We start from the raw sequence: 15,192 nt of genomic DNA on the forward strand, positions 1-15,192 counted from the left end.
CCCATTTTCTTTTAAAATAAGGAATGTACACAGGACAAGAGCTTCCAATTTCAACCTAAATTGTGTACTGTAGGATAATTGCTGCCACAGCATTGGTAGTCTTGTTTCACACCTTGTTAGCAAGGCAATTAGGTTTCTTTACATTTACTGATTGCTGTTTTGCATACTTGACTTAATTCCATCTTGATTCAGAGTTGCCTGCTAGCTTTGATATAAATTCTGTGTCTAGGCAGTCAGGGTGTCATTCATTCACAAGAAACCTCGAGAGCTGCAGCTTGATGAGATGGACCTTAGGAAGATGTTGGGTTTTATATTTCTGTTTTTTATCATACAAGAATGTACCTCCAGACCTACTGATATGGTGGACAGTACTGACCTTGAATTAGAAGACCCTGAGCTAGTAAGAGCTGAAGCCCTGAAAAGACTATTGGAAGTGTTTGGTATTGAGGAACCACCACAGCCTCTTCAGCATGTCAAGCAGCCACCTCAGTATATGGTGGACCTTTACAACACAGTAGCTGATGAAGATGGTGTAACCAAGGACCCAGACCTTCTAGAAGGAAATACAGTCAGGAGTTTTTTTGATAAAAGTAAGGCGTTCTTATTATTATTCAATATAGCCTAAGCTTTCATTTCATTTACTTGTATAGTTTTTAGGCTAAGTATTAGAATACCTGGGGTCTATATTGTGAATTTTCATAGTTCTATGCATATATGATTGTGGAAAGGCTATGTAAAAAAGTGAAACCCGTATTCACCTGTAGAACTCATTTTACTGTCAGTTGAAAATTATTTTTAATTTATACAGTTAAGGTATAATTCATTTATGTCTGTAAATCTAAATACCATTAATATAAACTTAAAGTGCAGAACTAATTTCTTTGAAACTGTGCAGATTATTTTCTACAGTATTATATCTAATAGCAAAATGATATCTCAGTTCACAGCGACCATATGCATTTCTTGTTTAACCTCTGGACTGTGGCCAGAAACGAGAAGATTCTAACAGCAGAACTTCATCTTTTTAAATTAAAACCAAGGCCTTCCGAGCAAGCTTACTTCAAAAGGCACCACTTCTGCCAGGTAAGTGTAATAACATCTCATCTCTAAGTAGTTGTTGTACTTCCATTTTTGTACCCTGTATTTTGTTACCTTGTTCAATATAAGACATAGATTTCTATGTTTCAAGTACTTTGAAATGGGTGGGACTGTATATTGTTAAGAATTTGCTATTTTTTCCAAGCCAGTTGGGTATGCCTATTTACTGTAAATCATATAAAGTGATTAAAACAAGGGAAAGAACTCTTAACTCCCAAAATAAACAGGATCTCAAAGGTTATACTCGAGGGCTGACAACCGTCAGAAGGTCAAATGCTCAAAATTATAAAGAAAAAAGTACCCCGTAGGTGACACCTTAGTCAATATCCAGCATAAGTTAAATCTCTTAAATGAATTAATAAATAAATAAGTTAAAGTGAAAAAAGTGCCCAGTCAATTGATTAATTAATTGATCAACTACTTAATTTTAGAACAGTTCATAAATAATATAAATTGCCAATTAGTGCATAATATCCATTGAGTGGTTTAACCAATTATCACTCTCACATTAAATAACAATTCATGGTTGAACTCAACCAAAAAAAGCTAAAAAGATAAAAATGAGAAAGTTCATCAAAGGAGAGCAATTAATTGGGAAAGGTGCTTGCATTAAGTGAAGGATTATTACAAACACATCAGAAAAATATACTAAATTAATCAAGTGCTAATATTTGTATAAAGAATGCTAGAGATTAAATTAATTAACAGGATCCAATTAGATTAAAATATGACCACAATTGGGTGAGAACAATACCAATGCTACGGTCAGCAGAAAAGAGAGAGGATATAATGAAATATAAGAAGGTGGAGTTGTCCCGAAGCTGACTGCCTGTTGTTTTCTAAGTCTGGGACACCACAAAGAGGAAGGCAGGACAGGGTAACCGAGACTGTGGCCTTGGTATATTAACTTGCCCTGATCTTAAAGAGACTAAGTTGACCCTAATAAGCCACAAATCACCGGCCCCTTAGAATGGAAGGATGATGATTAAGATAAAAAAGACCGTAGCAATGAGGATTAAATCCAATCCCAGTAAAAGCACCAGGAAAATTGTTAAAATACAGGAATTTAGCGACTCGCCAACGCGCGTTTCGCTTAATGGCTTTCTCAAGGCGAAATCTATGTTTCAAGTACTTTAAAATGGGTGGGACTGTATATTGTTAAGAATTTGCTATTTTTTCCAAGCCAGTTGGGTATGCCTATTTAAGTCATATAAAGTGATAACATATTAAAACAGAGGGGGATATTTATATTTTTGTTTTCCTTTATTTTTTTTTAACAGATAAGTGTCTATATGGTCCTAGATAAAAATAAGATACAGTTGCCACAAGGAAGAAAACTGCTATCATCAAAACTTGTACCAATTCATTCTTCAGGATGGGAAGTGTTTTCTATAACCCAGGCTGTAAGTATGCAGAACTGCTGTTACAAACATTTCCAGCATGTAATATGATTTGTCAAGAACAGCAAATGAGTAACCTGTTGAAAGTAGCATTTGCATATTTGCATGGATAGTCTGCCAGTAAATTACAATATTATATGTCACCAGGTAGACTGATGGGTTTATAGAGGCCCTAGCCATAGATGCCTGCAATGTACAGGTTAAGGACTATGAGGCAACATTATCTATGTTATGAGGTATTATACCATAACATAATGAAAACATGTTTAGTACGGTATATAGGACAGTATCACTAACATATGGGTTTCTGATTTAAAACAGGTCCGAGCTTGGAATGATGAAAGTGCTAATCATGGCATCCTTGTAACTGTCCGAAATCTGGGAGGAGCACAAGTTGATCCAAACATCATCCGTTTTGCATCTGGTAGAGATCACCATGAAAGCAAACAGCCCATGCTGGTTCTATTCACTGATGATGGAAGGAGAGGAATTGTCTCAGTAAACAATCAGCCTGGTAAGACTACTCTTCTTAACGCAACTTTACATATATTTTTATTTTAACAAACACTCCTGATTCCACATATTAAAAAGAAACCATGATAATGTACCTATTTTCACAAGAATCAGTTCCCTTGTACCCCACAAATAATGTGACCCTTCCCTTATTTTGTTCCATTGTGATGGGATTGATTTTAGGACTTGAAAGTCCCTCTGCTTTCCATCACCCCGGAATCCATCACTTCAAAATGGAAAAATATATGGGTGCGGTTGCATTACACTGTGCATCTAAAGAATTTTGGTTTTCTTTGAATCTGTGGAATTAGGTATGTTTGTGTAAGAAAATCTGTTATTTTCTTCTGGAAGTTCAGATAGTGTTTATGCACCTTTTCTACATAAAAGCAATTGAATGAGCTCATGTCTAGGAGGGGAGGATATTTTCCTTTTCATTTTTTGATACTGCATCTGCAGGTTTCAAATATTACTTAGTTTAACATATAGTACATAAAGCCAAATTAATTATGATATTCAATAATGTCAACAATGTGTTTTTAACAGGGGTATGATTTAGAGGGACATTAAAATATTGTTTTAAATATTTTCAAAACTGTAAAACAGAGAAATACATAGTTTTAAACATGATTTCCAAAACAGAAAAAAAGAAAATGTAGAGTAAACCTCCTCATAAAGTAAAACCAATATGTATCACTTTGTTTAAAAAAACACAAGTGGCTGCTGTGAATAACCACCTAATGCATTTTGGGAACAACCCTTATTCCAAGGCTATGATAAAGGGGGTGTTCCCAAACACGTTAGGCAGTCACAGCGCAGCAGCCACTTGTGCTTTTTTAATGAAATAATGAATAATGGATTTAATCTACGAGGAGGTGTGCTCTACATTTTTTTTCTGTTTTTGATGGCCTTAGCCTGAGGAGTTCTGCATGGATGGAAGCACACACCCTTTGTAATCCATTCATTGATACTTAATTGAGGAGCCAAGCGTGAGTCTAAACTTTTGTGCTGAGTTACTTTATACATAATATTCCTTCTGATTCATTTCCCTGCATCCTTTTTTATTTAGATGACCAATTAATGCCCCTACCAAATGTACCTATGGCACCAACTTCAAACAGAACAAGGCTTGGTAGATCAGTAGAAGAAGATGGACAACTGCCATGCCAGAGACATCCACTCTATGTAGACTTTGAAGAAATAGGCTGGTCTGGATGGATCATCTCTCCTAGAGGGTATAATGCTTACCACTGTAAAGGATCCTGTCCATTTCCTTTGGGTCAGAACATGAGGCCTACAAACCATGCCACTGTGCAGTCTATCATCAATGCCCTCAAACTTACAAAAGGTGTTAGTAGCCCGTGTTGTGTTCCTGACAAACTTTTCTCCATAAATCTACTCTACTTTGATGATGATGAAAATGTTGTTTTGAAACAGTATGATGATATGGTCGCTGGCAGCTGCGGGTGCCACTAAAAACATTTTGGTCAAACACCTACAAATGGTGGTACTGTCTAAGGTGCAAACTAGGGAAACCCATAGAAACAGACCCCATGTTTGGTGAAATTCTAAAAGCACTGTATTTTCAGTTGTTCTGCAACTGAGAGTTTCTGAGAACTGGACTGTTAATGTTATGCTTTATAGATCAATAAGGCCAGTCATTTCGGTTTTAGTTTTTCAAAATATGATTACAAGTCTATAAAGGACTGTATCTATAACATGTAAATACTGGAAGATAGTATTAAACGATCATATTGTTTCAGTCAGTATCTATAGAAAATACTGATATCTAACTGCAACAATAAAATACAACCTAGTATCTCATGTATACTGTCTGAAAGGGATGATAAGAATTGGAATGTCCACCTCCTTATGCATAGATTACTGTTAATGTTACTTCAGAAAGTATCATTTATAGCCACCATGTGGCCTCTGTGAGTTGTAATGCAGTACACCACAAATCCGGCAGGTAATAACTTATTTTGTAAATTGTTCAAAATGTTTTCCTAAACATATATTTTATAGGCAGCTTGTGCACTGGCATTTTAAGATTCACCCATTGTCCATTGCACCATGGTAAACTGTTTTTTTATCCCTAACCTAGTGGGATGTATAGAAATTACAGAGCATATCAATTAATTGCAGGTAGGTACAGCAATAAAGCAATACCTAGTACCTAGCGAAACTAGAATTGAACTAGAATTGAATATTTCTTTCTGCCATGGTGTTTTCTTGCTTTAACGTTTGTCCACAGCAAAATTATCTGTTTGCTCTTTTGATATTCTTTTATTATACAAAAATACATTAAAGGGTGGTTATGTTTTAATGATGTCAGTGCTCATGTGGCTTTAAACAAAACTTGCCTGTACTGCTTATTACTCTTTGTAATATTTGTATATAAGTAAATTGTTAATATATAATGCTTGCATTGTAAATCTGTAAACTTAATGTGTGAGGTTCCTTTTTCTTTTAAAAATGTACATATTAAAATATATGCATTAAAATATCATTTATATGCACGAAGCTTGGGAAAAATAAAAAAATGAAGAAAATGTGATGGCTTTATTATTTACATGTGCATTTAATTATCTTCAACAAAATGCTGTAAGTGCCCAAAACATTTATATTTCCACAATAAACAAAGTTGTACAGAGAGTATATATGGAGTGATAAACAGTCCTGCCTATGTAGTCTATTTTATTGGCAGCCTGCCTAGCAGTTTAATGGCCTGTGCAGCAGCGTCATGACCCCCTACTGTAACTCTCAAATATAAAAAAGGCTTTTACCTTAGGTGAAACTACACCAACAGCTAGAAAATATTTATCACCACAATTTACAATAGGTTAGGGCTACAGTGTTTGAATCTGAAGCTCCCATTTTCTCTTAATTCACACCAAAAGTGTTGACATGTGAACTTATTTAGCAGAAATTGACACTTGAATAACAATTATACAATATGGGGAGTATTTTCCACCAATATTGGTACAAACATGATGGGGTTCTTAGCAGTAACTTCACAATATTAGACATTACAATTTTTATATCACACATACTACATTCAGTTCCATCAGGAATCAATAAACAGTTTTTGGAGTTTTTGAGGAAAGTGGAATAAACCTATCTATAACATCAACAGTCTTTTTCCAATTTGGTTAAATATATTCGATGGATTTCATTCACACTGCTTTTATATATTTGATAATGGTTAAAGTATAATAAATATTCAGGCTGCATGCTGGAATTCCTGTTTGTTGAATGTATGAATGTATAATTTTATTTATAAAGCGCTACAAGAATAGGCAGTGCTATATGATCTTACAAAGTACACACAGGAAGGGCAAGGATTTTAATAAATATTTATAAATATACAGAGATTAAGTGCAATGTGGCACAGTAGGAAGGAAGTTCTTGCCACGTAGAGCTTAAAGTCTAGGTAGGTTGATAACTTTCAAGCACAAATGGGAGGGCAAAAGTGCCCAAAGTTTGGGAATTGCGTGAAGATAATGATCTGGAAAGTGTTCCTAATCCTTATGTAAAAATAAAATTCCAGAGGCAGGGTCGGACTGGACGATTGGGGGCCCACCGGGTTTTAAACCAAGGGGCACCCGCAGCACGCCTCAAACCAATGCTCGAATGCCGGTGTGCATGCACAAACGCAACGGGTGGCAAGCATGTGTGAACACTGACGTGTATGCGTGAACGCCGGAGCATATGCGTGCATTTGCGAGTGCCTCCACACCTGCCTACATTTTCTTTTTTTATGAGGCCAGCCAACAGGGTCCGACCCTGTCCAGAGTTATAAAAATTCCAGAGGTAATGAGCAGCGAGATAGAAAGGTTTTAGACAGAGACAGCAGTTGAGTGTGGATGGTGACTCTGAGAGGAGTGGAGGAGACAGGCAGGAAAGTACAGGGAGATAAGTGAAGAAAAGTAGTGAGGAGCAGAGAAGTAAACGGCTTTAAATTAACTCAAAATTTCGGCATGTAGCCGTTATCAGGAGGAATTCCCCTTGATAAAGGCTACATGCTGAAACGTTGGGGCAATTCTCATTTTCAGGCAAGGGTATCTGCTTCCTTATAAAGCTTTAGGTACTTTGATTCTATTATTGATTTGACTATTATTCCTTGATATACATGTATTGTACGTAAAACTTTTGCTGCACTATTAATTGTACTACCTATATCATTATAAAAAGGATTTTTTACCAGTCTGTTTCTTATATTTTTCTTTAAGTGTGCAAGCCCTTAATATTAAATGTTAAGTGGGGTAGCACAGGAAAGAGTTATGTCAAGTCAGAAACCAGTGAAACATATTTATAATATTATATAGGTTGATTCCTTATCCAGATATCCAATATACAGAAAGTTCAGAATTACAAGCCATCCCCCATATAGCAAATTATTCTAATGTTTAAAAATCATTTAATTTTTTCTGTAATAATAACAGTCTCTAAAGTGCACAGTCATATTGTGTTTACATTTTTAGTAGCCTTGAGCTATGGTGATCCAAAACAGGAAATATCCATTATCTCAAGGACTATTTTTAAAAATATAAACATGCATGTGTGTTTGTGTGTGTTTCTTTTGCTTATTTGTCGGAGTCAACAACCCTTTCAAAAGCAACAATAAGATGATTCCAATTCCATCTCAGCCTTTTTGATGTGCACTTCCCTATATCCCTCTATGTACTGGGCACTGTTTTGTGTCCAGAACTGTGCATAGTAAATGAGGAGCAGTATGTCTACTGATATTAAATAAGCTCAAATTAAATGTTGTTATGATTACCAGTAAAACTAAAAATATATATATATATATTCTATACCTTGCTAGGCACAGTGAATACTTAAAATTATTAAATGTTTACATTTTTATATTGAAATACTTGTTCGGAATTGTATATGTAAAGATAATCTGCCCTACTTATTTGCATTTCCTTGATGTTAACTATCCTTATTGGAAAGTTGCTTAGAATTACATTTCTTCTATTATGCAAAAAAAAGATGCTTTGGGCGGAGTTTCCCTTTAATCAGGAGAAAATCCATAATTTCTATTGTTCATATTTCCTGTTAAATAGCACAATAATATTCTAAAAGTCTCTAAAGATGTTGATTGCTGTAGGTCAAGTCCCATTCAAATTAGCCAAGACAGATAATTATTTGATATGAATGGCTTGTTTTATTTACAGCTTAGTAAAAGAGCTAAACCAAGGAATGTTTCACTGTTGGGGTTAAGTGTTAATATAATTAGCATATCAACCTTTACACTATGTTATATCATTAAAAGATTCAGCCTGTTGATGGATATAATTAAATTAAATAATAAAGGCAATGATTCATGTGGCTTTTTGTCTCCTGCGATTTGTTGCAGTGACAAAAAGTGCACAGAATTGCTAAACAGAAAACGCTCAAATTAAGTTATCATGTGATTATGGCAAGAAATACACTTGTCACTGCCTTAAAAGGCACTTTATACATTGGCTAATTGCTTGATTAAACCTTTTACTGTTGTTAAAAAGAGTTAATGCTAAGCTAATAATTCACAATTTCCTTTGCCTCTGTAATAATAAAAGAGGACCTTGTATAGGTATGAGACCTGTTATCCAGAATGCTCAGGATCTTTCTGTAATTTGGATCTTCATACCTTAAATTCATATACCTTTGCATTCTTATTCGTGGCAAAACAATCCCTGAGCTGTCAACTTCTTGTGGAACACACCAGTAATTCAATGTAGCAACGACAATACATGTGTAGCCTTACAGAGCAAGTAATTGAACTATAAAGAAAAAATGAAAGCCAGTCGGAAAGTTGCTTAGGATTAAACATTCTATAGCATAATAAAAGTTAATTTAAAGACGAACCACCCCTTGAAAGAAACTAAGGTAAGAAGAGAGAGAGAGCTCTTTTAACCTTGTTTATTGTATTTGGTTGTTATGGGCATTCACTGATGCATGGATATGAAGAACTAAATGTGAAATTAAAATTTTATATGGGTTGCCATCACAAAATGTCAGTACTTTTTGAATGAATGCATAAATAAATAATACAAACCTGTGTGGGGATACTTGTAATTAGGCTTGACAAAGGATGTGGATTCACCAGAAACATTGCTATGATCTTACTGCCATTAAGAAAATAAAGGCATTTTAAAGGTAACAATGTGTTATTGGAAGTGGTGGATCATGCTAGGAAATGCAAAACACCCTTGTAAACTGGGCCCTCAATACCAAATTCATTAATTGTTCCACTGGGCAATGCCAGGAACCACAGCTAAAATGCCAAGCATCAAGGTGTGATGTGTCAAGTGACAGTGTAAAACCATCTAACAATACAACAATAGTAAGGAATGACACAAAGATACAAAGTATCAGTTTAAAAAAAGCAACAGAGTGCATTCATGAGTAGTGTATGGCACCAGCTCTCTACTTGGCCTCCATGATTAGGGCATGCATCAGTGTGGACGGGATGAGTGCTAACACCAACTTTAAAAGCATTTTCCCCCTACATAGGTACCTATAAAGAAAATATGTATTTTTTGTTGTAGGAAACAGCAATAGTGATCTTGGCTGGGGGGGTATACTTGTTTGGTAGAAGTATGAGAAGTATGTAAACTTGATATAATAAAAAAATACCTTGGGTTTATTGAATATTTAAATGGTTTTTAGTGGACTTAAGGTATAGTGATCCAAATTATGGGAACAATCCCTTCTCTGGAAAAGCCCAGGTCCCACGCATTCAAGTAACAGATACAACTCTTTTGTCTTATAAGAGGGAGGCCAGAGGAGGTTTTATTACAGGCCCAAGAGCTCAGGCCAGACCAATATAACAGCAAGGTGCTAATCTTCTCAACCCTCACAAAATTGCTCAAGTCTGAACTGATCAAGTCTGGTAGATAAACATTGGTTACCTTATCTTTAATGGCCTTTATATGGATGGACTTGGGCCTCTAATGTGAACAAGGGCTATAGTGCAAGGTTTTCATTTGACCAGACCCGGACTGGCAATCTGTGGGTTCTGGCAAATGCTAGAGGGGCTGCTATAAGGTGCCATAGAAAGTCAGTATTTAGTGAATACCAATTAAGAGAGTACATCTATTTGAAGTACATATCACAATGCAATATGCTACAAAGGCTACACTGAAGTATGATTCTTTTAACATTTGCGTTGCAGGTGTCCACTAAAGTTTTACTGCTAATTCACAAATGTAACATTTAACATTTAAACAGCTAAGAGCTAGCCTGGTATTTCTGTACTCATATAGGTAAAGTACAGGCTTCAACCAATACCAATCTTTTCTTTTGTTTTTGAACTGTTGAACTCTAATTGCTGATTGGTTGCTTTGGGCAACATCATCGATAATGTTTCACTCCACTTTTTACACAGCAATGGAGGCTCAAAGTTCAGATTTTAGTGGTTTTAATTTTTAAAGGTTTTTGAAACCATGAATAAACTCACAAACTCTAAAACCCCGATTGTCATTGAATTTATTCAAATATTCAAATATAAAAAGTGCAAACGAAAAAAAATAAAACGCTGAATGATTCACTAAAAGATATTGATACCTTGAAAACCTCTAAAAATTTTAGTTTTTCAGACAATTCAAAGCAAAAAAAGTGATAATGTTGCGTGAGACAGTGTTCGTGATGCTGATTTATCCCTTCCCTCTGGCACTTACCTAAACATAGCGCAATTGCGCTCTCTGCACTAGAAATTTTTTTTCCCAATGTAACTACCAGAAATTCAGTTCTAAAAGTTACCAGGAGTTGCTTTTTGCCACCCCTGGAAACTTGTGAGGAATTGCCACCCGAGGTTATCACTAGGGTTGCCATCTGCCCGGTTATGACCCAGACAGCCCGGTTTTTTGAAGGGCTGCCAGGGTCAAAATTGACTCGGTGACAGGCCAATCGACGATTGCTGTGTCACAGCTAGGGTTGCCACCTTTTCCGGAAAATAATACCGGCCTTCCTACATATTTATCTTTTTCCCTATTAACAACATTGGCATCCACCATAATTTTTAACGGCCAGGCCGGTAATATACAGGCCAGGTGGCAACCCTATTCACAGCCCCGCCCCCACTGCGGCACCATTGCGCCTCAGCCACGTCATGGCCCTGCCCACTGCCAGGATTCCACAGGCGAAAAGGTAGCAACCCTAGTTCTCAGCTTGCCTTATGGCAGAAAGGCCTCTGGGTGCTCCTGCAATGAGGCAAGCAGATGGCACAACTTCACAGGTTACCAGGGGCAGAAAAAAATGCTCCTGGGAGCCTCCACAGGTTACCAGGGGCTGAAAAAATGCTCCTGGGAGCTTTCTGGTTTCTAAAGCAGAATTTCATCTCTTTTAATGCAGAGAGCACAGTAACACGCTCTGTATGTAGGGTTGCCACCTTTTCTGGAAAAAAATACCGGCCTTCCTATATTCTTACAGTTTTTTCCTATTAATAACATTGGCGCCAAGCATAATTTTTACAGGCCTGGTGGCAACCCTATCTATACTAGTAATGCAGCCCCCCAGCTAGGCCAACCTCCCCCAGCTAGGCCAACCTCAGAGTAGCTTTGAAGACAGAGGGTGTCAGGTACCCAATAATGAATACTATTGCTTACTTTTTACCATTGACTAGAGCTAAAAAAAAAACACCAAGCCCAGGGCACTTTCCCTCTCAGCACTGTGTGCTGCATGAGTAGTAGTAATTGTCCCTATCTGTAATCATCGGTATGGATCTACCCGTTCTTGTAACTCCAAGTCTGCTAGTAGAATGTCCCAGTTATGACTAATAGCATTTCGTATATCTTTCCATTGGGAATTATAATTAGTGATGAACCTAACAAAATAGAAAGCAAAATATTTATATATAAAGTTCAGCTATAAAAGGGGGAGAAACTTAAAAGAGAATTTGAGCCCCTCAGACCCAACAGATAAATATGCAAAAAAACACAGCATTTTCTTACGCCCTGGGGTATTCAAGTGTAGTGGGTGTGTGATGTGTTGCAGCCTGATTGTGGGGGGTAGCTTTCGCCACCCACAAACAGGAAAAAAAGTACAGCATAAAACATAGAATGACCTGCACCACATCTATGGTGGTATACATCATTAAATGCCCATGCGTTCTAATCTATTGAGGTAAGATGATTAGACAACTTAAAAGGCTTTCTTTCAGAGGGAAGCTTACTGGATATATGAGTTGGAATGCGTTGCCCCTAAGGGGTTAAATGGACAATTAGTGCTGAGTTGTTTTCTGTAATCAAAAAAATAACAACTGAAATCAAGGTTACAAGCAATTTTATTGAAACATTGTTTTTAATGTATAACACTGAGGGGCCGATTCATGAAGCTCGATTGAAGGATTCTAATTAAAAAAACTTCGAATTTCGAAGTGTTTTTTGGGCTACTTCGACCATCGAATGGGCTACTTCGACCTTCGACTACGAATCGAACGATTCGAACTGAAAATCGTTCGACTATATTCGACCATTCGATAGTCGAAGTACTGTCTCTTTAAGAAAAACTTCGACCCCCTACTTCGGCAGCTAAAAGCTACTGAAGTCAATGTTAGCCTATGGGGAAGGTCCCCATAGGCTTGCCTGACATTTTTTGATCGAAGGATATTCCTTCGATCGTTGGATTAAAATCCTTCAAATCGTTCGATTCGAAGGATTTAATCGTTCGATCGAAGGAATAATCCTTCGATCGTTCGATCGCAGGATTTGCGCTAAATCGTTTGACTTCGATATTCGAAGTCGAACGATTTTAGTTCCTAGTCGAATATCGAGGGTTAATTAACCCTCGATATTCGACCCTTCATACATCTGCCCCTGAATCTATAACTATATATCACAATATGTTGTCCTTTTTTGATACTAAATTTATAATTTGAATACTCTTTACAGTTCCTATGCCAGATTTGATGATTCAATGGATATTTACACTGTACACCACCGGCACCTTGTGGTGAGAAATTATATATGTTTTTTGGCAAAAGAATAGGGCTGTAAGAAATGGAAGTTTTTGGTGTGTATGACGTCACATTTGGTGCCAATTTTGAAATGGGGAAGGATGGATATAAAAGTATTGAATTATTGCACACATGCATCCTTGAAAAAGACCCTAATTTGGGCCGATTTATGACATGTACAAAATAAACACAATTTGATTAATTATAAAATTAAAATTATGGAGTGCAGATCTTTGAACATATATATATATATATATATATATATATATATATATATATATATATATATATTTCTTGAGCTGGGCAGCACTCCATATCTATTTTATTACCCGGGTGCACGGTATAAAGTCCATATATATCAAGAAAAGACCAGCAACACCGGGATTCCTTATAACAAGATCAAGTGTATTAAAAAGTGCACATACAGCCTATGTGCAGTATGTGCTGTATGTGCACTTTTTAATACACTAGATCTTGTTATAAGTAATCCCGGTGTTGCTGGTCTTTTCTTGATATATATATATTTACATCATTAAATGCCCATGTGGACTCATCTATTGCGGCAAAACAACCAGACAGTTAAAAGAAAGAATGGCAATGCATAGATCTAGCATAAGAGCTGTGTTAGATCCAGAGAGAACCGAAAAGAGCAAAAATAAAAAGCAAGACATTTCGCAACAACTGGTTGTTAAACATTGGGCAGAGGCCAAGCACAGCCCGGCATCGTTTAGATGCATGCCAATTGAGCAAATCCCCAAAAGAGTAAGAGGGGGTGATTATTATAATATTTTTTTGAAAAGAGAGGCATTCTGGATACACAAGTTAGATTGTGTGGCTCCGAAAGGGCTGAAGGGATAACAGGTGCTTAGCTGTTTTTTTGACTTAAAGTGAATTTCCCCTGGTTTTAACAGGCAGAACATTTATGTTGAAATAAGTTATAAATTGGAGTTTCACAAAAGATTGAAACAAATGTTGCAACATAGTAAATTAGATTATTTATTTTTAGATGGTGATGATGTGTATCTGGAAACAAAGTAAGCAATTTTTTTCTTCTTTTTTTTATGGACTTGTATCTGAATGGACTTAACACATGGGGGCAAATTCACTATGCGCCGAAGTGCCTAACGCTAGCGTCAATTCGCCAGCGTTGGGCATTTTCGTTACTTTACAAATTCACTAATGGACGCTGGCGTAACTTCGCTAGTGTAACTTCGCACCCTTACGCCTGGCGAATTTGTGCAACGGACTTAACTACGCAAATTCACTAACGTGCGCATTGTTCTGAACGCTACCTTTTACGCTAGACTTCCTTCTCCACCTCAGACCAGGCGAAGCGCAATAGAGTAGATAGGAATTTCTTAAAAAAAAGTTAAAATTTTTTCTAAGTCCCAAAAAACGCTGGCATTTTTTCTATATTATGGGTGATAGGCTGAAAAAGATCGAAAAATTTTTTGGGGCTCCCCTCCTTCCCCCCTACATTTCCTAACTCATGGCAACTTAACTATACAGTGGGCACATGTGTAGGGCAAAATAAAAAATTTATTTGATGTTTTGAAGGTTTCCCAGCCATTTGTAGTGCTGCTACATATTCCTCCATTAAAATTTGAATTTGGCGCCGTATGCAAATTAACCATCGCTAGCGTAACTTCGCTTCGTTTAGCGAATCAACGCTAGCGCAACTTCGCAACCTTACGCTACCCCTGAGCGTAACTTCGGATTTTAGTGAATTTGCGAAGCACTGGCGAAAATATGCCTGGCGAAGTGTGGCGAAGTTACGCCTGGCGCAACTACGAATCCCACATGGACTTTATGAAGTATTATGAGGACACCTAGTGGTGGGACTATTACCATGTTTTCACATAAATTATTTGTTCAAAGAAAACAGCACCAATCACATTATGTTTAAGGTTATGACGTAATTTTGGGGCCTTTTTTGAATATATATAAACTGTCATTGTATCACCGGCACTTTATTCTTGATAAAGTCCCCAACGAGGGCCGAAACGTTCAATGCACAAAGTGACGAATCAATAAAACTTTGATACACAAGAATTTGGAGTGCGGGTCCTTCTGAGTAATATATATATATATATATATATATATATATATATATATATATATATATATATATATATTACAATATATTCGTTCTCCCCTAACGAACAACTAGGGGGGTGCATAACAAACTGATCCCTCTGTGATTGAAGGGATTCCCCACCTATAAAAGCTAATGTCGGC

General features: G+C 36.7%; 1 protein-coding gene across 1 annotated transcript; it reads left to right on the forward strand.

The window, feature by feature from the left end:
- Positions 1–256: 256 nt before the first annotated feature.
- On the forward strand, positions 257–5,560 carry admp.S (anti-dorsalizing morphogenic protein S homeolog; the record flags this gene model as incomplete). Its single annotated transcript, NM_001088323.1, is given in 5 exon segments — positions 257–590; positions 941–1,083; positions 2,379–2,501; positions 2,820–3,012; positions 4,078–5,560. Coding segments are annotated over 5 exon segments (1,173 nt in total). The 3' UTR covers positions 4,485–5,560.
- Between the last annotated feature and the right edge of the window lie 9,632 nt (positions 5,561–15,192).

Source organism: Xenopus laevis, chromosome 1S (assembly GCF_017654675.1).
Source record: "Xenopus laevis strain J_2021 chromosome 1S, Xenopus_laevis_v10.1, whole genome shotgun sequence".
NCBI lineage: Eukaryota > Metazoa > Chordata > Amphibia > Anura > Pipidae > Xenopus > Xenopus laevis.